Source organism: Salvia hispanica, chromosome 3 (genome assembly GCF_023119035.1).
Source record: "Salvia hispanica cultivar TCC Black 2014 chromosome 3, UniMelb_Shisp_WGS_1.0, whole genome shotgun sequence".
Classification (NCBI taxonomy): domain Eukaryota; kingdom Viridiplantae; phylum Streptophyta; class Magnoliopsida; order Lamiales; family Lamiaceae; genus Salvia; species Salvia hispanica.
This window is the reverse complement of record NC_062967.1, coordinates 16,739,183-16,760,527: the sequence shown is the minus strand read 5'-3', so window position 1 is coordinate 16,760,527 and position 21,345 is coordinate 16,739,183. Positions and strand designations below refer to the sequence as shown.

At 40.2% G+C, this 21,345-nt stretch overlaps 3 protein-coding genes and 2 long non-coding RNA genes across 5 annotated transcripts; 3 read left to right on the top strand and 2 right to left on the bottom strand.

The window, feature by feature from the left end:
* The first annotated feature begins 990 nt into the window (after window positions 1-990).
* LOC125217096 (balbiani ring protein 6-like) lies at window positions 991-2,049 on the top strand. Its single transcript, XM_048118921.1, has 2 exons — window positions 991-1,619; window positions 1,716-2,049. Exons 1-2 carry the CDS (start codon window positions 1,014-1,016, stop codon window positions 1,899-1,901), a joined length of 792 nt encoding a protein of 263 aa, XP_047974878.1. The 5' UTR covers window positions 991-1,013; the 3' UTR covers window positions 1,902-2,049.
* A 7,304-nt stretch (window positions 2,050-9,353) lies between these two features.
* Window positions 9,354-10,106, top strand: LOC125209464 (glycine-rich cell wall structural protein 1-like). Its single transcript, XM_048109064.1, has one exon. It carries the CDS (start codon window positions 9,354-9,356, stop codon window positions 10,104-10,106), a length of 753 nt encoding a protein of 250 aa, XP_047965021.1.
* A 532-nt stretch (window positions 10,107-10,638) lies between these two features.
* LOC125214796 (membrane metalloprotease ARASP, chloroplastic-like) lies at window positions 10,639-12,442 on the bottom strand. The gene has a single exon (XM_048115954.1). It carries the CDS (start codon window positions 12,283-12,285, stop codon window positions 10,948-10,950), a length of 1,338 nt encoding a protein of 445 aa, XP_047971911.1. The 5' UTR covers window positions 12,286-12,442; the 3' UTR covers window positions 10,639-10,947.
* Window positions 12,443-13,062: 620 nt separating this feature from the next.
* Window positions 13,063-14,674, bottom strand: LOC125214713. The gene is made up of 2 exons (XR_007175163.1): window positions 14,193-14,674; window positions 13,063-13,327 (listed from the first exon to the last, which is right to left on the bottom strand). It is a non-coding gene; the product is annotated as an uncharacterized LOC125214713 (long non-coding RNA).
* LOC125214712 lies at window positions 13,323-16,179 on the top strand. The gene is made up of 2 exons (XR_007175162.1): window positions 13,323-13,884; window positions 15,946-16,179. It is a non-coding gene; the product is annotated as an uncharacterized LOC125214712 (long non-coding RNA).
* The last annotated feature ends 5,166 nt before the right edge of the window (window positions 16,180-21,345 follow it).

The window sequence follows — 21,345 nt, the reverse complement described above, 5'->3', positions numbered from 1 at the left end:
CATGTACATAAAATTATTGTATTAGATGAATAGCATTGATGATAAGCAAAAACTAAAAGCATAATACCATTGAATAATATAATACACAATTCAAATTATGTCTACGGGTTTGGGTACCCGCAACTGTGGGTTTGGGATACCCGATGCGGGTATGAGATTACCCGTTTAACTATACAGGTCGGGATTGGGTAGTATAATATTGGAGTTTTCGGGTACGGGTACTCGCAAAATCGGGTTTGGGTACCAGCGGGTACCCATTTCGACACCCCTAATCAAACTTATTAAGTTTAGCTAATTATCCTTCTAAAAAATATATGATCTCATTTAAAGATGTTCCAACAATACTTTTATGACATTTTTAATATACTGAATTGATTGGATTTTAAAATTACCAAATTAATCTAGTTATATATTAATGAGCCTTATATGAGTCCCTTTACCGATGCTCCAACAAAATTTTCGTAGTATATAATTTGCCTGTAGTACCTTTATATATTTACTCCTTCATTGTTGAGCACATAAAAATAATACAATGCGAAACGCAACATCAAATTAATTTAAATTAAATTCCCACAAAACTTTCATATATAATATACCTGTAGTCTCTTTCCTACAATATATTCCTTCAATGTGGATCACATAAATTATGGAGTAGTATAATGTGAAACACAACATCGAATTAATTTAAACTAATTGGAAATTAAATATCTTAAATAAACAGAAAATATTACTCCGTATCTTTTATCTTATACTATTGATCACTAATGACAACGATTTAAGGATGTCAAACATAATTAGTTGGCAAGTCAGTTTATATTATTGATTCTACCGGATATGGTGCACTTCAAATATTTCACAAAATACTTCAATGGAAGGTTCTTGCAGAGAGTGAATAGGCATTGGTATCAATTTTGTTTGCTTTACTAAACACTATAAATAAGTCTCGACAAGTAATAACCAAATCACAAACAAATTAAATACAATCTTCATTTACCTTTTCATATTTGAAGAGTATGGCATCCATAAATATCACGCTATCTTTCGTTTTCTTTCTCACAATTTTTACATATTCAAATGCAAGACTAGGATATCTCAAGGAGACCAAACGAACGGTCTTCGTCTATGGCAATTCCAACGACCAAAACACGACCACGATGGAGCTACCGAATAGGGATGGTAATTGGAATGATACCGTGACGAAGCTGAAAACGAAGGACGACGAGCCGGAAGGGAAGGACGACGAGCCTTTCGAGTGGGTCATTGAGCCGGATGGCAAAAGGCGTCGCGTCCGGCCCAACCGGAAGGACAAGCCCGACGAGCCGGAAGGGAAGGACGACGAGCCTTTCGAGTGGGTCGTTGAGCCGGATGGGAAAAGGCGTCGCGTCCGGCCCAACCAGAAGGACAAGCCCGACGAGCCGGCAGGGAAGGATGACGAGCCTTTCGAGTGGGTCGTTGAGCCGGATGGGAAAAGGCATCGCGTCCAGCCCAACCGGAAGGACAAGCCCGACCAGCCGGAAGGGAAGGATGACGAGCCTTTCGAGTGGGTCGTTGAGCCGGATGGGAAAAGGCGTCGCGTCCGGCCCAACCGGAAGGACAAGCCCGACGAGCCGGAAGGGAAGGTCGACGAGGCTTTCGAGTGGGTCGTTGAGCCGGATGGGAAAAGGCGTCGCGTCCGGCCCAACCGGAAGGACAAGCCCGACGAGCCGGAAGGGAAGGGGAAGGACAAGCTGAAAGGGAAGGACGACGACACGAAGGTTGGGCCAGATGGGAAAAGGCGTCCCCGCCAGCCCAACAGGAAGGACGAGCCGGAAGGGAAGGACGAGCCCGGCCAGCCCGACGTGCCGGACGAGCCCAATGGGAAAGACGATGAGCCGAAAGGGAAGGACCAGCTGAAAGACTAAACATGAATCGGCATCGCCTACTCCACTAGATGCCATATTGTATCACTTCGTCATCTCTAAAACTGTGTGAAATTATTTTTTCTTGATTTAGTTTATGTGATGCGTGTAATCGAGTCAGACATGAGTATAAGTTCCAATTCAGGTTTTCTTTGTTGGTTCTTTTCCGAATTACAAAATAGAGTCGAACCGCGACCTAATTAATGAAATAAAATGACGTACTATCCCTTGTCATTCTTCCCTTCAAACCTTAATTTATCCTACAAACATTATTTACGAAAACCTAAGTGAATCCTCCTTACCGTCGGTGAATTATCGTTCCATTTCACTTTGCCTCCCGCAGTTAATATGAGCATTAGGGACCCTTGTAGGCTATCTCCAACCATTTTCATCAAACTCAAACTCATTTTTAGTTAAGTTACTTCAAAAAGTAATTTTACTTCGTCCATTTACAACAAACTCAAATTTTACACTATTTTGAGTATATCTCATAATTTTTTTGCAGTAGCTACAATATACACACACACTCCGTATATGGTATTATTTCGTAGAAAATAGGTTTGGGGTTGCAGTACGACAAAAACAAAAGTTCTATACTAAAATTGAGATTTGATATATGATTGAAGATGGTCATTAACTTCTCCAGGTTCGGTGTAATGTTTTGCACCAATGACCGATTATCTATGAAGTCAAAGAAGGCTTAGCCTAATTGCAAGAGGTTAGGGCCGCGCCGACGTAGGTTTTTAACATAATGTTGCAAATTTGATGGCGCGACAATTTTTTTTTTTTAATGTCTGCAGGATATGATGTACTCTAACTCTTTGACGAAATGATAGTATTGATATCAATTTTGATTGCTTTCCTTATGATTTTTATTTAAATACTTATAAAATAATGCTACTCTCGTATACACTTTTGGTTGGGCACAAATTTTAATACATAATTAGTAAAAATCAAATAAAATAAAATAAAAAGAATTAAAGTATTGTTAATAAAGAATAAGTCTCAACTCATTAGGCCACCAGCAATACCGTCTCTTATCCATATCTTCTAGTCACTATTCATAGACTCCACACCACTTTTTACTCAATCTCTTAATTATAAGACAGCATGTGCAACCCTCATCTCTCAACCATCTCTTCCTTTCACTATTCATGGATTCCATTATTTAATTTCTACTTAATTTATTTATTAATTTATTAATCATAAATTTTAATTAAATAAAATATAAATATAATTAAATTTAAGATTCATTAAAAATAAAATATTAACATGTAAATTAATTTTTAAAAAAATTTAAAATATTATTCAAATTAAAGTCACAATTCATGGGTCACGCTATTTAATTTCTATTTATTTTATACTTCAATTTATTTATTGTGAAACACAATTAAACAAAATTTAAATCTAATTAAATCATAAATACAAACATTATTCAAATTAAATTTTATATTATTATAAAAAAGATATGCAATTAGAAAAGTAAAGCATAAAAAAAAGAATAAAAATAAGAAAAAGTATATAAAAGTCAGAACTAAAACCAAAATGTTGAGTCTGATGTTTGAACCCATAAACTCTAAAATTTTTCAAGACATGTTACCAGGGAAATCTTTGACTTTATACTGTAATCAAACAGTACTATGTAAAGGAACAAAATATCCATATTTTAAGTGTAAAGTTAGTTGTCCTTCGAAATCACAATGAAATTTCGAATTGAAAAATCTATCTATAAATCAACTATTTGTCTAACATCGTAATCACAATGAATATTGGAGTTAATTATCTCTTTATGAAAGGTTTGCTCAATCAATGCAAAACTTGTTCCTCTAATGTTAGGCTTATACACTACAAAATATAATCTTCCACTAATTCATGGATCTCTCTTTTAGTATGGATCATTGTGAAATTAAATTTTTTTTATTTATTTTAAAAATATACTTTTCAAATAAAAATTGATTTTTATAATTCAAAATAGAATTTTAACTAAAATATACATTAAAAATAGCCTTTTTAAATATAAATTGATTTTTAATTAAAATCCATTTTTAAAATCACCGCCTGCAAAGGAGGATGGGGGCACGTGGCGTGCTATCCGCCAACTTCCCCTACTTAGCGAGCCCCTTTGTGAGATGAGACGTCCGTAACGCTGGCTCATCTTGGCAAGAAGAATCCGAGCCTGTAACGAGTTGCATTGTGGGTGCCCTTAAAGAGAAAAGAGTTTTTAAAATTTGAAAGGACATACTCTCTTGAGATAAGGGAAGTAGCTAGCATCTATAAATTCTTATGGGTTAAATTTTCTTTGCCCGAAAGCTTGATCGGATTTATTTAGTGTCAGACTAGAGTGCACCAGGTCTCTGATTTTGGGATGCGAGTCTAGGCCGATGTTGTATTGTTGGGCTAGTTTAAATCATAATTGGGTGGAAGTTAATTACTTCTATAAATTGGACAACAGGTGATGCTATCATGTTACTTGAACTCTCAATCTATTAACGAGTAGAATAGAATTAAGCATTACTCCCTCTATCCGCCATTTATAGTCTTATTTTGACTTATTACGAGTTTTAAAAAATTGTCTGCCATTTGAAGAAAAATGCGAAAATGAGTTAGTAAAAAGTGGATCCCACTTTTATATATTAGTTTGATAATAGAATGTAAATGTAATGAGTTGGGTGAATGGTGGGTCTCCTTATCTAAAATGAAAATAATCAAATGAAACTTTAAATCACGGACATCCCAAAATAGCAAAATGAGATAATATTTCATGGTCGGAGGGAGTATCTTTCTTCTTCTACTCTTTTATCTTGGTGGGCCTGTTTCTTTCATTTGGTGAAATTTGAACTAAAGTATCCACTTTGGGTTCCTATTAATAGATTTGGGCCTTTAGAGTGTTTTGGAGCAACAATTTAATTTTTTTTGGGCCCACATGCTATGGAGTATTTTGGAGCAGCTATTTAATTTGTATAACTCTGGTATCAATGCTTAAAAAATCAAACTGAATCGATCGATTCAGTCGTGAGGCTTTAAAATTGTAACGCAATTGCGTTGCTATGAATCAGAAAAATCGATTGGTTTAGCCACAAATTGCCATCCAAATTGAACTGATTCACTATTTTCACTTTCAACTAATCAAGTAGAAGGACTCCTTATAAGGTCCATTATTACTCAAGCCGATATATCCCCCTTTAGGAAATTCATTTAATTATTTCATATCTATACCTTACCCAAATTTTATTTCTATTCTTGCTACACATATTTTACCTTCTCTGTTATAGTTTGTGTGATACACAAATAAAGAATCTTTCCCTTGTTTTTTTTTTGGATGTAGAACAAAATTAATTTCGAACTACGTAAATTCCTGTGTCTTTTTTCTTATTCTTAGCATATCGTTTTCTTGATTGATTCATAACAATAAATAGCTCAAATTAAGAGCATCCACAATGATGGCTAGCGCACCGACTAGCCGGTCGGCTAGCCGAACCATTGGAATCGGCCAGCGCCTTTTCAGCGAGAAAATAGGCGAGCGCTCGCCGATGCGCTGGCCGCCATTGCAGGCTCGCGATCGGCTAGTGCAATTTTTTATTTTTTTATTTTTGAAATTTTTTGAAACACTATATATACACAATTTTAGTTTCATTTTCATATGCACCACTTGTATTAACGAGTTTTCTCTCTCTCTAAATTTCTATACAAGAGCAACATCGAGCGATGGACAACAACAACGAGTCCAGTCCGGCGACGAGCAGATCTCGAGACTCCCACGGTACCCATGGGGTCTGGATGGGGGCAGATGGGCGGGATGGGCGGGCAGATGGGCCAAGGGTACTACACCCCTTGGCAACAATTGATGGGGTTGATGGCGGGCGCGCAGGGGGGGTGCCGGGTGGGGGGCAGGCAACGCCGGGGTGGGGAGGTATGCCCCAGATGCCACAGCAGATGGTACAATAGATACGAGGACGATGTCGGTATGGCAGGGAGGGATGCAGCCCGGTATGCAGTCCGGGATGCAGGGGTCACCGGGGGCGACACGATCTATCGTCCCACTCTTGATTCTTTGACGGCTTCGTCTCACACGTCGACCCCAGTGGAGACACAGTTCACTGGAGATGACCGTTTCTCATTACATGAGCTGGGGATCGATATCGGGGAGGCGGACACTGCCGTTCCAGCGGGGGAGTAGAGGGGCGTCGTCGGGCCGCGCCGAAGAATAAGAGCAAGGGGAAGAGCAAGGTGGTCGGCGAGTCGTCGCAGCCGGCTGTTGACGACTCGCCGACACGGAGGAAGTGGACGAAAGAGGAGTACGTCGCCCTGTCCAAGGTGTGGTTGTCGGTTTGCGACGATCCGCTGGTTGCGAACAACCAGCGGATCGTCAACATGTAGGCTAAGATTAGAGCAGCCTACAAGAGGTATTGCCCGCACGGAAAAGACTACAGCGGCGAGGAGTGCCGGAAGGGATGGGAACGCATCAGGGCCGTGGTCGGCCGATTTTCGGGGTTGTACGCCAACGCCCTCCGCATGATGAGTAGTGGGCAGACTGAGGAGGACTGCCGGAGGATAGCGAAGAGTCAATTCCCCAAGCCGGAGCTTTATATGGAGTTCAACTTTTGGAACTGCTATTTGGTGTTAAAGGACTTCGAGAAGTTCCGGGCGGGGGTCGACGCTGGGTGGCCGAAGAAGCAGAAGCTGAACTATTCCGTCGATTACAGCGGCAGCAGCAGCGGTTCCCACGACCTCCCCCCGGATGCTGAGGAGTTTCCGTCCCCTCCATCGTTTGCTTGCCGCACTCGCCCGGTTGGCCAAAAGCAGGCGCAACGGGCAGCGAGGGGATCCTTCCCCCTATCGCCCCAGGATGTCCACTCGGCAGCTCCCGCCTCCCCACCCGCGTACACCTTCTTCTTGCGTCAAAAAATGCGGAAGCAGATGTACACGATCTTCCAAGATTGGAGGACCGCCACTGACCCCACGGAGAAGAGGTTTTTTCACTCGATGCTCGAGAGCATGCAGGTCGATTTGGATGCCGTGAAGGCACAGATGGGGGGCTCAGATGCGGGCTCAGATGCCACCGATGTGGAGGTCCCGGGTGGCGGCGGCGACGACGGCGACGAAAGTAGAGAGAGGGGGCTCGTGTGTGGAATCCCGGTTTTTTTTTTTAATTATGTACTTTTTTTTATCTATGTATCTTTTTTTTAATTTAAATGAAATAAATGAATTTTCCCGTATATGTCTCGTAAATTTAATTCCGTAATTTATCGTAAATTTAATTCCGTAAATGTAGTTGTTTTTTAATTATTTTTATTGCGGCTAGCCTGTTTGATTAAAATGATGATGTGGCAGGTGGATTTTTAGTGTTGATGACGTGGCAGAGAGAGAGTGACTGGCATATGGCTCGTCTATTACCATTGTGGATGCTCTAATGGTTTGGTTGTGCTTACTTTGAATTTTCTTTTCAGTAATCTTGGCAGTAAATTAATGCGACTGCTATCGATCTTAATTAGAGCATCTCCAATGGTCGGCTAGCGACCGGCTAGCCGATTCGCGGCGCTGGCCGATCGGCTAGCCGAACCATTGGAGGTGGCCAGCGGGAAATCGGCCAAAATTTCGGCGTGGGCTGGCCGATCGCGACGCGCTGGCCGATGCGCAGGCCGGCATTGTGGCGTGCCGATCGGCCAGCGATCGGCCAGTGCTATTTTTTAATTTTTTTTTAATTTTTTTTTTAATTTTTGAAAAACTATTTAAACGCGAATTTCTCTATCTCTAAATTTTTGTACAAGAGCAACATCTATCGATGGACAACAACAACTAGCCCAATACAAAATTAAGACCTAAAACAGAAACATGTCATACTATAACGGATTCAAGTCATACTAACATTTTTTAATGTATTTTTTTAATAAATTAGTGAGCAGTAGAGTGGGGTGGTGGCTCGTGTGTGGAAGCCCGTTTTTTTTTTATTATGTAATTTTTTTTATTTTTAGTTAATGGACTTTTTTTATTTAAAAAAAAATTAATGAATTTTCTCGTATATGTCTCGTAAATTTAATTCGGTAATTTAATCGTGATTTTAATTCCGTAAATGTAGTATATTTTGAATTATTTTTATTGCGGTTGGCCTATGGCTAGCCTATGGCATGGCCTAAATCTGATGTGACAGGTGAATTTTTAGTGCTGCTGACGTGGCAGGGAGAGAGAGTGGCTGGCCTATTGCTGGCCTATTTAGCATTGTAGATGCGCTTATATGTTTATGCAAAAGTAATCTATTGCAATTCGTTAATCGATAATCAAATCTTCTTTTATATCATAATAATTGTAATGTTATTAGTAGTCTAGCTAGTATTATTGTTAATATTTTTTATATATTTTACATGTATTATTGCTTTTATACAGCTCTAGCATTAATACATTTAATAAATATTAAATGGATGCATGTGAGAAATTAATGTCAAGGTGGACTAAGTCGGGTATTTGAACAGGTCAGATTCACGATTCATATATTTCTCCATCTAACTGTAAATCATTAAATGTAATTTTCTTTTATTGGGAGAAATTAAATGGACAATTTAAGTACTTCTACTTTTAAAAAATTAGAGTGCTTTATAACAAATATCATCTAGTTCTTTTATTTGTTACTATAATAATTTTAATTTATGCAAGAAGTATGTTATCTTGTAGTAATAAGGATATGATTTCAACACAAACAAAAGCATGAACATTTAATTTTACCATTTTCCATGTGTTACTATACTTTTCTAATTAAAAGGGAGATGTTCTTCGTACAAGTCATCTCTTACAAATCCATCACAAAATTTAAATAAAAAAGTTACAATACTAGATAGCGCAGCATTAATTACTCCTTCCGTCCGCTTTAGCAGTCCCATTGACTTTTCTGCACTCGTTTTGTAAAAATGATAATAAATAGTTAAAGTGGAGAAATAATAAAATAAAAAAGAGAATAATGTAGATAAGACGTTTCTCTATATTATTCTCTTTTTTACTTTATTATTTCTCCACTTTAACTATTTATTATCATTTTTACAAAACGAGTGCAGAAAAGTCAATGAGGCTGCTAAAGCGGGACAAAGGGAGTATATTATAACTTCACTTCACTATCCCAACCACACCTTTTAATAACTCTTTAGAAACTAAAGATTTAAAAGGATACATAGAAATATCCTAGCTAAGTTGACCCATGTTTTATGTCTAAATAAGATAGAGAGAGATGAGTGTGTCGGTAGGCTTAACTAGATGAAATTTTACCATTTTAAACCCTAATCTGAATTGACTTTTTTTTTAACAATAAATGCTCTCCCGCCACTTCCCATCTGTTCAAACGCGTAGATGTAAGCAAGCAATGTGTGCATTAATTGGGGGTAGATGTGTAGATGAGTTAGTTTCTGTATATAATGGGCATGCAGAGTTGAGTGAGATAACACTAATAATAAACCTTGGTTTTTAGGGAAAATGGGGATTTCTCATAAATGGATGTGTGTAACGGCCCTTCTCATTGTCTTGGTGTTGAATTTGAGTGTAGAGATTCTTGGTGATGGGAAACTTGATAAGGAGGGTTGGAGAGATGATTGTAGGTATAGCCGGCGTGGCTGCTATGGCCGTGGCCGCGGTTGGGGTGGACGGGGAGGAGGTCGGGGAGGTTATGGTGGTCGTCCTGGTGGAGGACATGGTGGACGTGGTGGTGGTGTGGGAGGAGGCGGAGGCTTTGGTGGTGGTGGTGGAGCAGGAGGAGGAGGAGGAGGACTAGGTGGTGGTGGCGGTTTGGGTGGTGGAGCAGGAGGAGGTGGCGGTGGTGTTGGAGGCGGTGCGGGTGGAGTTGGAGGAGGGGGAGGAGGAGGCGGCGGTGGGGGTGGAGGTGGAGGTGGTGGTCTAGGGGGAGGATCTGGCCATGGTGGTGGATTTGGTGCTGGTGGGGGTGTTGGTGCCGGAGGAGCTGGGGGCGGTGGAGGTGGAGGAGGAGGAGGCGGTGGTGGCGGCGGAGGTTTAGGTGGAGGTTCAGGACATGGTGGTGGGTTTGGTGGTGGTGCTGGTGCTGGTGGAGGATTAGGAGGTGGTGCTGGTGGTGGCATAGGAGGTGGTGGCGGTGGAGGGCACGGTGGAGGAGTTGGCGTTGGTATCGGCATTGGGATTGGAGTAGGTGTTGGAGGTGGTTCTGGAACCGGCGTTGGAGTTGGAAGCGGCTCCGGCGGCAAAGGCGGCCCATGAACATAACTATGTTAATGCTTACTACATCACATTGGCATCAAACATTGTGATGTTTCTTATTTTCAAACTAGAATATTTCGTCTGTGAAAGTTGTATCTCTAGAGTTCCTCTGCATTATCAATTAATGCCTTCTATAACAACAAATAGAAGGTAGTAAATTTCATGCAATGAAAATATATCTTTTCTTGAATCATCTTCAACACTTCTCACTTGTCGTTCCAAACTAGATATGCAATTTATCTTAAATATATAGGAGTATATTATAATTCCATAAGTTCACTCTATGAATCCATATATTAATAAGTCGAGTACACAATTATTGACCTACCTATCTACTGAAATATTGCATCCAACAAATTTAATGTCCTTCAATAAACAGAAACATGAGTGTAAAAGCAATCATAGATGTATCAAATCACAACAACAACAACGAAGACGACGACGACGAAGCACCTAACAACCAACATCAAGTAATCGACAACATAAGCATTTCGAGAATGAGAGGAATTAAACAGCACAGGTAATAGTAGAGTAGGCAGCAACACAGAAAAATGATACACATGATCTCGAAAAACTATACAAAGATCATCATATCGAGTCCAACTGGTAACTATAAAACGATTCTCGAATTAAAACAGATGGAGTATATAATCTAAGTATTTAGATTAATGTGTTGAGCACTAGACAATCAATAATGTTCACTAGACCTCAAGATCCAGATGAAGAGGGGATTTATCGTATGTATTTACGCGGAGCAACAGTAACAAGCGACCAGCGTATGCATCATTGGCCTCTCCTCATACGAACATCTCAAGAAACGAAGCATTTACCTGGCCAAGAATCATAACAAATCTTTGATGATGTCCAGGTTTAACGTGTCACGCACAAGAAGGAAAACCCCGAGGACTATAACCAGCATGATCCCAGATGACATGATCCGCTGCTCCAACTCAAACGGGAGCTTCCTCCCGCCTCTAGCCGCCTCTATCAGGAGGAACGCCAACGATCCACCATCCAAGGCAGGCAGAGGCAGAATGTTTATCACAGCGAGATTCAGATTCAAAATAGCCGCGAATTGGTAAAGGCCATCAGTGTTTGACTTTGCAACTTCTGCACCAACGGCTATGATGGCAACGGGACCAGAAACCTTACTAGCGGACTGGGAGAAATTCATGAATGTCTGCTTCAAACTGTCCAGAACATTAGAAGACAAACCCCAAAACTCACGGCCAGAGAAACGGAACACCTCAAACAGATCCCTCGGTTTAATCTTCGTGAGCTTCACATTAGGCGACAACTGAACTCCGATCCTCCCGGTGCCATCCACATTCTTATCCGGGGTGATATTGATCTTCACATTCTCACTCCCCCTTCCGACTTTAAACACTACCTTCCTATTCGGGCTATTCCTAATCACATCAACTACCTCAGAAACCAAATTAGGACCGGTTCTCGAAAGCTCAACATCATCTAGGCCTAAAATCACATCACCGGGCAACAAACCGTCTCTTGAGGCGGCCGAAAACGGCCTCACCTCTGGCACAAGCACACCAGGGAACGATTCTTGCACAGGCAATCCAACAAACAGTACTTGTGCAAAGATGATAACATAAGCAAACACAATGTTGGCAATCACACCAGCAGAAATCACAACAACCCTATCGAAAATCGGCCTATTTTTCAGCAAATTGACATCATCGGCAGGGATATCGCTATCGGGATCATTATCAGGAAACGCAACAAATCCACCGAGAGGTATAGCCCTAAATGAATACTCAACATTTTTCGAATTGAATTTAGCTAAAATCGGACCAAAACCAACTGCAAATTTACTCACGTGAATCCCCTGAAGATAAGCTGCGAAGAAATGGCCGCTTTCGTGAACCACGATGATTGCAGTCAACACGGCAGCTGCTTCAAGAACTGATTGAGCGCTCTCGAACGCACCAAAATCAAGCCCGCCAATCGCGCAAGTTCGAAACTTTTTCCTTGCAGCATCTCGTAATCCTCTGCTCCGGAATAGAATCGGACTATCTCTGTGAATTATTGAGCATGGCGAAGAAGATAGAGGTTTGAATAAATTAGGGGTTTTGGATTTGGGGGGAAAATCGGAAATGGGTATTCGTGAGGTGCTGAATCTGGCGAATTGGCGAGGGGATAAAGAGAGATTTGCAATCATTGTGAGGTTATGGGAATGATTGTAGACAAGATTATAGGGAAGAAGATTAAGTAGATTTTAAATGTGGTGGCGTTGATTTTTGTAGCGGTGAGTGAGCTGAGAGAGCAAGAAGTTTTGAATGGATAAACTGAACTTGGGATTTTGTGGAGGTGAATTGAATAACATGTTGCCATCCATTCAACAAGTTCTGGGCAGCAATGTTTTCTTTTTCCTTTTTCTAAATTATTATTATTATTATTATTATTATTATTATTATTATTATTAAGTTTTTTATCCCAAATTGTCAAGTTTTGTTTCAGTCCCTTAATTATTACTCCCTCCGTTCCAAGGAAGATGACCCATTTCTTGGACGGCACGGGATTTTATGCAACTTTATTTTGTGTGTTAAGTGGAGAGAGTAAAGTAAGAGAGGGAGAATAAAGTAGAAATAAAGGAGTTTCCATTTTAAGCAATGAGTCATCTTGATTGGGACAAACCAAAAAGGAAAGTGAGTCATCTTCAATGGGACGGAGGGAGTACAAAACAATAAATTACTACTAAAATACTATGTGAATTCGCAATTATTCATAATTTTAATTTTATTGAAATCGAGGTTTATGTAACGCCCCAGAATTTCGTTCATTTCTTTCGAGATAAATCGGATTTATTAGCCTATCTAATTTCGTTTAGAAGTGGTGTAATCGTACTTCCTTCGATGTATTTTCGGCTTATGGATAATCTAAGTATTTTAGGTTGGAAAAAATAAAGTGCAAGAAAATTTTAATTCAAGGATAAAAGTAGAGAAAATAGTTTTATTAGAAAAGTGAGGAAATGCACATGTGTATACTAAAGTACAACAAATTGGATTCAAGCACATGGGAGACCCTTCTCAAAGTGGAAAAAAAATAATGGTGGCTAGTTCTACTCTACGGAAATTGTTGTAGCTAATCTCAAGATAAAAAAAAACTAAGTTGCTTTGATCAAGGGAGCTGCAGTTCAAGATCTTCTCTTCTCTCCCCCATCCTTCTCGATTCCACCCTCACCATGCTCCAAATGTGGCAGCCTGCAAGTCAAGCACCAAAAGGGGTTAGTGATTTCCTCAACCAAAAAGATAAAGTCTTGGACCTTCATCAAAATAGTAAAGATGCCAAGTATGCTATGTCCCCTTCAAACAACCAGCAAGTCTAAAAAAAAAACCAAGAATCAAGATATCCTCATATCTCTCCACTAGAATTTGAGATAATATAATCTTCCATGAGAAGTCATCGCCTAAGCCCACAATAGAGTAGGCAGATTCTCTTCTCCCATCGATCAAGGCTGAGGAAACAGCCAAGAGAGACAACCATACACACACCAAAAGAGGTATGAAAGACATAAACATTAAACTCAAAAGAGGGAGAGCTGGCAGCCCCAAAATAGGAGCCTTTGCCTCCAAGTCTCAAGCACAAAAAGCCAAGAATAGAGCACTATATAAGCAGCCTCATCTCCCTTCTCCTCCACACAAAATCGACACCCCAAACTCACATAAAGTCAAGGAATATAGCAAGGAAGGGAGGAGGAGCAAGGAGGAGATTTTGAGGCTGGACATCAGTCCCATCCGAGAGGATTCATCAAAGTGAGGTAACAACCTCAACACCCAATAACCTTTGCATCATGTAGAACAACAAATAGATAGTACAAGAACTTAGAAATTTCCATAGGATTCTCACAACCAAGTATGGAACAATAGCAGAACCCTCAAGTTCTCCCACAGTAAGCATGTGTAAGAAATAGAGACTCAATGCAGTAAGCTAAGTGCCCCAATTGATAAATCAGTAACTAGTATTGCAAGAAAAGCAATCAAACCAAGGAAAGGAACCAATCCAGTAGGCTCTCAAAGATTTAAATCATGAGATTAACAAATGCTCCAACAAGATCATACCACATACCAACAATTACCAAGCTGCTGCCATAGCTCAAAGAAATGGAATCAGAGGGGAAGGGGAAGGAGACTTAGCTTTGGAGTGAGGAGTATCTAGTAGAGCTGCCGGCGACGAGCGGGGGCAGATAGCGTAGGCAGACGGCGGTTCTGCTCGCCGAGGCCGACGGTGTGAGATGGCGGACTTCGGAGCTTCCCCACGCGAGCCGGAGAGAGCACGCGCAGCGCTAGGAGCTCCTCGCCGCTTGCTCAGCGATGGCAGCGTTGCGATCTCCGGAGAAAGAGGGCGAGCTCGACAGAGAGGGCTCGACGAAGAGAGAGAACTTGAAGGAGAGAGAGAGCTCGCCGGAGGAGAAAACGGCGGTGGCGAATTCGCCGGAGGCGGCGACAAGCTGAGGAGAGGAACCGTCGCTGCTTCTCTGTTCTTCTAATTTAGGGATTTGAAATGGTTGAGTTTTGGAAGAAGAAGAGAGGGACGATGGGTTGATATAATGGGGCTGCACTATTTAACAAAAAGGTTGGGCCAACTTGTCAGTTAATTAAAGTTGGAATATTTTAAATAGTATGGGCTAAACCCATTTAATTAAAATAGAAGGTGGGCTGATTTTTATGAAAGAAATAAGTGGAGACTATTATTATTGTTGGGCCAAGATTTAATTATGGGAAGTGGGATGAGATTAATTTAAGGACTTGAGTTGGAGCTCAATTAATTAATTCCCGAATAATTTCTAAGTTTTCAAAGATGGAAAATTTTGAGATGAAGCCGGAAAAGTCGATGTATAAATTCCGAATAATTTATGTAGATTCCGGGAAAATAAAGTAGTAGAGTGGGAGACGCGAAAGCCGACCGGCGTCGCGACGCCATGGGCGGCCTTAAGAAAAATTCAAACAAAAGATTTAAGAAGGGATTTTCCAAGAATCCATATTTTATTAATTGCTCAAGTATTTGTTTTTAAGAAAATAGAACTTCTCCGAACTTAGTGAAGTGAATGAATAAATCCTACAACTTAGTGAAGCCCGAGAAAGGATTTGAGATCTTATGAGACCAGACTAAGGATATAGGTGTATGTCATAGAGTGCATGCATTCTTTCTAATGAGAAATAGTTCAAGTACTAATTAGCGTGCTACGCTATTTATTTTCAAAGCATAAACTGCTCAAGGGCAAGTGAGGCCAACGCAAATAATTGAATTAAGGAATAAGCATACCAGGTGGGCTTTCTTTTAATATTCAGCACACTGGTGTGGATATAAAGCAAATACATTTGAAGTTATGAAAAATCATCTTTTCTCAAAATGGAGCTATGTTTCTTTTCAAAATTATTGTCATGCCATAAATGTTTTTTTTGATAAATGAGATTGAATGTCATGGAATGGAATGGATTTATAGATGGAATGGATTCACGAACGGAAATTGATTCACGAATGGAATGGATTCACGAATGGAATGGATTTATAGATGGAATGGATTCACGAACGGAAATGGATTCACGAATGGAATGGATTTATAGATGGAATGGATTCACGAATGGAATGGATTTATGAATGAATGGAATGGATTTATGAATGAATGATGAATGATGAAAGAACCTAGTCTGTAGTCGAACTTTTAGCTCACAAAAGAACTTAGTAAGCTCGGGCCTTTTAAGAAAACCTCCGTGTGTTACTGTGATGGCTTGACAACTATATAATGTATGTTTTGTTTTCGGCACGTGTCCACTGAGTACTCCTGTACTCAGCCCTGCATGTATTTATAAATGTGCAGGTTGAACGTCAAGAGGATGGAGTGATGATCGGAGTCGATGTTATCAAGTTGATCTCCCAACGATTCGTGTCTTCATACACGAAGTCGTTTAGCAAGGACTTATTCCGCTGTGCTCTTAGAATTAAGAACCTCACCATCAACTCTGATTTATTCGAGGAGATGTCTATTCTGTTTTCAAGACCGTGTAATGAAATACTTGGCTTCTATGTTATCAATTGACTTGGCTTTGTGAAATTCTCAAGTTCTAGCCCTTTTCTTTTCCCCGCTTCTTTAATCCCTCTTATTAGTCGCGGTTTACCCGCTTTCGCTATCCTTAGCAAAATGCGGTCGTGACAGTTTATGTGTCAACCGAAATATCTATGTGGACAACCGGCATCGTCCAATAAATTTTTGCCAAATAAATCATGAAATTTGATTAAATTTCGCATTTTAAAGTCGACGGCAACTTAAAAAACCTAAGCAATATTCCATGTGTGTCCCCCACTCTAAGCAAACCTTTCGTACTTTCCCCGTCCCATAGAAATGACTAATGAGGGATAACACGAGTTATGATATGTAATTAGTAAAGTAAGAGAGAAAGAAAAAAAAATACTCTCCCCGTTCCATTCAAGATGTCAATATTTTCTTTTTAGTTTATCATACTCAGGGTGTCCACAATAGTTAGGTCATGCCCAAGCCACAAAAACTTGGCCAGGGCCAACAAAAAAACTTGTCCACCCAAGTAGTGGACAAGCCCAAGGCACAAATCTAATTATTTTTTCAATTCTTGGTATATTTTAATTCAATTAAAATAAAAATTATCAGACTATAATAATTAGAAAAAAAAAATATAAATTAATTATTAAAAAAATTGACAATTACAAGTAAATATATTTATTGAAAATTTGAATTTTAATTATTTTCGTAATTATAGTGTGAATTGAGAATCACAAATCTTAATTAAAAAGTTGACCAATTTTAATTGGGATTTAGTTTTACAGCATAGAGATTATTTGTTTCCTAAATTAATGCTAAATTAATTTTTTGAAAACCGGCATCCCCTTTTTAATTACACACACTCTCTCTCTCCATATTTCTCTCTACGCTTCATCTTCTCCAAAATTTGCTTCCACAAAATTAGCACAAAGATTGAAAAAATAAAAAAAAATTAAAAAAAAGTCGAACCTGGGCAGGCTCCGCAGCTCTCAGCCGCCACAATAGGGCGCCGCGCCCCGCGCCCAAGAGCCCTGGCCAGGCCAACTCCGTGGCGCGCCCATGGGCTCCCCCCCGAACATCTTTAGGAACATCGAGAGTAATTAAAAAATGTAGTGGTTGGTGGAGTCATCGAATGATAAAGTAAAAGATAAGAAGAAAAAGGTTTTCATAAATGGATATGAAATATTTATATGGTGTAAATTTATTGGACTCCTTGCTTTGGGCTTCCATTATTAATTGGTTGGGCTGGTTTTTTGCTAAGCCCATATGATTAATTGCTGGCCCAAATTAAGTTTGGCCCGTTTCCTTGCTAGAGCTGCTGGATGCACGCCATGTGGTAACTCCACGCGGATCCTGCACCACAGCCGTTAGATATGAGGTGTGTTTGTTAGTGAGAGAAGACCTTAGGGTTTCTCTCATTCGAATCTATCCTCTCTCTCTCTTGCTCTCAGATCCACCGTCTTCTCTCTTCCTTCTCTCTAAGATTCCGACGAGTCTAGCCGGAGTTCTTCTTTGAGCTTTCTGTTCCACCGATGATTCTCAGTTCCTAAGAGTTCTACCGGTGTAGATTTAGTGATAGGCAACTTCTTCGGTTTCCTTCTCTAATCTAGGGTTTGGTCTTTTGTCAGTGACCAATCCCGAAGTGCTTGGAGTATTTGGTGAGGGTTCTTGAGTTCTTGGCTGTGTTCTGAAGCTGTGGGTGTGAGTCCGCGTGTGAGACGGTCGTGGTGTGCGTTGACCGATGAGATCTAGGGTTCCACTGATCTCTGGTTTGAGTTCGTTCAACGGTGCTCTCCTTTGTGACTTGCTGTGAGGATTGGGGAGGTCTGAGGCCTAGTGCAGTCACTGCTGTGACTTGAGCCACTCGTGGCCCGATTCTCTGACTTAGTCCTTTGTGGTTTAGATCCTTCGGGATCATTTCTTGTGTGACTAATTTCCTTACTAAGTGTGTAGGTACTATCAGAAGTGATGGAATCTCAAGACCAGAGGAGTGCTTGAGATTAGTCTAGGGTTTCTGATTGTAACTCTTGTACTTAGTGTGTAATCGTGATACCACTATTGTATTGGCTTGTACCTCTGAGATTAGCCATCTCAGAACCAATCAATAAAAGAGGTCCCGGTAATTAGTGAATCCTAAGTGATCTGATCCCTACAGTGGTATCAGAGCCACGGGGGGATCACTTAGGCACACCGGGTCGCAAAATTAAAAGGAGGTGGGCTCTTCAGAGTAAAGCTCAAGCCTCCGGTATAGGCTCTCAGGTATAGTCGGGTTCTCCTTAACGATAGGGTTCCCGCTCTGGTAAATTGGCTGAACCTCTCATTTACTGTTTTCTTAGAACCCTAGGCTTGGGCTTTTGTTGCTGGTAGTAACCGCTGGCCGCGGTCTAGGTTTTGTGCTCTTGTTTTCTTGCATGATCTTGGTGCTTACTACTTTATTTATTTTCCGCTGCTTGCTTGCTTCTTCTTTTCTTACTCAAGGTGTGTATCTCAGAGCTCAGTTTCTGTGTCTTGAGTGAATTACCTATCCACCCTGTGCCTTAACCGCCTTGAGTGACCCCCTGCGCCCCCCATACATTGGGTGATTGTGAACTGGGAAATCCTCTTGCCGGGGTACACGAGACAGATAGGGAGGAACTCCCCTGGACTTGATAATAGTGTGTCTAGGATCACCTTGAGTTGTTCTTCCTGTGTGTGTGTGTTTGCTGCTAGTTGCATCTATGATTATTACATGAAAAATCTTTGCATATCCGTTCCTAGTGGATTCCTTGACTTTTACTTGTTTAAATCCACTATCTGTGAAAGCAGAGTTGCTTGCTTTGCCCTTGGTGTTGTGGGTTCTTTTGTGTGTGTAAAGATCTTTCTTAAAATGACCCAGCCAGTTGGCATTGTCCCCTTCAATGGGAAAAATGATTTTGTTATTTGGAAACAAAAGGTAAAATGTGTCTTGATTCAACAAAAGGTTTTCAAAGCCATTGAAGGGGTTCTTCCTGAAAATATGTCTGCTGAGAAAAAGGCTGAAATGAATGAATTAGCTAGGTCTTCAATTATCCTCAACCTTTCTGACTCTGTGATTAGAAAGGTTGGGGCTATTGAATCTGGCAGTGAGATGTGGACTAAGCTGGATACTCTCTATACTGAAACTTCTATGTCCTCCATGATGTATCTTCTGGAAAATCTTTTTAAATTGAAATTGGATCTTTCAAAGGACATAGATGATAATATTGATACTTTTCAAAATTTGGTCCAGGACATTAAAAGGCCTGGAGATAAAACAATTGATGAGTATACCAACATAGCCCTCATGAATGTTATCCCTGATACTTATAGTGATGTTAAGGGAACTATAAAGTATGGAAGGGATAGTGCCCCTTTAGACATAATAATCAGTTCTTTAAAGTCAAAAGAATTGGAGCTTAAAGAAAACTTTAACTCTAAATCTTCTCAAACTAAGACTTTGAATATGAGAGGGAGATCTAAATCTAGAGGGGATGGTAGTAATTCCTCTGGGAATGGTAAAAAGACAAACAGAGGCAGGTCTAGGTCTAAAAGCAAAGACCCTAAGTTTAAAAGAAAATGTTTTGATTGTGGTGAAGTGGGTCATTACAAGGCAGAATGTACTAGACACAAGAAAGGTAATAATCCAAATGGTAATAACCAAATGGAGTCTGTTGCAAATCTGGCCAGGGAAGATGGTGCAGATGGTCTTTGTTTTATGAACTATGATGTTTTTTCTGTAAATTCTGTCTCTGAGTGTTTCTTTACCAAAAATGACTGGCTAATTGATTCAGGATGCACTTTTCACATATATCCTTTCAAAGATGCTTTCAATTCTCTCAAACCTGTTGAAAATGCTTTTGTGTCTATGGCTAATGACAAGAAGTGTAAAATTCTTGGCATTGGTACTGTGCTTTTAAAGTTTGAGAATGGATATGAGATATGTGTATGATCTGAGTTATAATCTGTTGTCTTGCTCTTGTCTTGAATCTGAGGGTTTTGAGGGTAAGTGGGGGCAGGGTATTATGAAGATCTGTAAGGGTGTGTTATGCCTATTTAAAGCTGTGAAAAAGTGTAATCTGTATGTGTGTACTGCTAAGCCTCTAACTAGTTATGATCACAGTGTAAATCTGGTTAAAATGGATAAGGCTTTACTGTGGCATAATAGACTTGGGCACATGAGTCAGAAGGGGTTAAAACTTTTGAAAAATTCTGAAATTTTGAGTGAGTTGGATTTCAAAAATGAGCTCCCCTTTTGTGAAACTTGTGTGATGGGAAAACAACATAGGGTGTCTTTTCCCATCCCTGTGACTGAAAATGTTAGTCAAGCTGTCTTAGAGTACTTGCATATGGATGTTTGGGGACCTGCCTCTCTAACTACCCACTCTGGATCTGTGTATTTCTTATCCATTGTGGATGATTTTTCAAGAAAAGTTTGTTGTTTTCTTTTAAAACATAAGTCTAATGTTTTTCAAACTTTTTCAAATTGGAAAGTTTTAATTGAAAATCAAACTGGAAAGTGTATCAAGACCATTAGGACAGATAATGGCCTTGAGTTTTGCAATGCTCAAATGGATTCTTTGTGTCAAAAAACTGGGATTAGGAGACATAAAACTACGCCTTACACCCCTCAGCAAAATGGAGTTGCTGAGAGGATGAATAGGACTTTACTTGAAAAGGTCAGGTGTCTCCTATCCAAAAGTGGTTTGTCAAAAAAGTTTTGGGGTGAAGCCCTTTACACTGCATGCTATTTGATAAATAGATCCCCTTCTGTTCCTCTTAAGGGCAGATGCCCTGAGCATGTTTTCACTGGTAGTAAACCCAATCTGTCACACCTAAGGGTGTTTGGATGTAGTGCTTTTATTCATTCAAAAACTGATAAGTTAGACCCAAGATCAAGGAAGAGTGTTTTTGTTGGCTATCTCGATGGTGTTAAGGGTTATAGGGTGTGGGTTAGGGATGAATCTGGTTTCAAGGTTGTGGTTAGTAGGGATGTCATCTTCAATGAAGAAGATTTCCCTTGTGTTGTTCCTAGGTCCCCTGCTTCTCCACCTCAGATGGTGAACCTCTTAGTGAGGTGGAGCAATCTAATGAGAGGTCCTCAAGTGAGGTGGAGTCCCAGGGTAGTGATGCTTCCACTGAGGTGGAGCAGGTGTGGAATTCTTCCCCTATTAACCCAGATCCTATCCCCCCTGAGCCTCTGGAAAACCA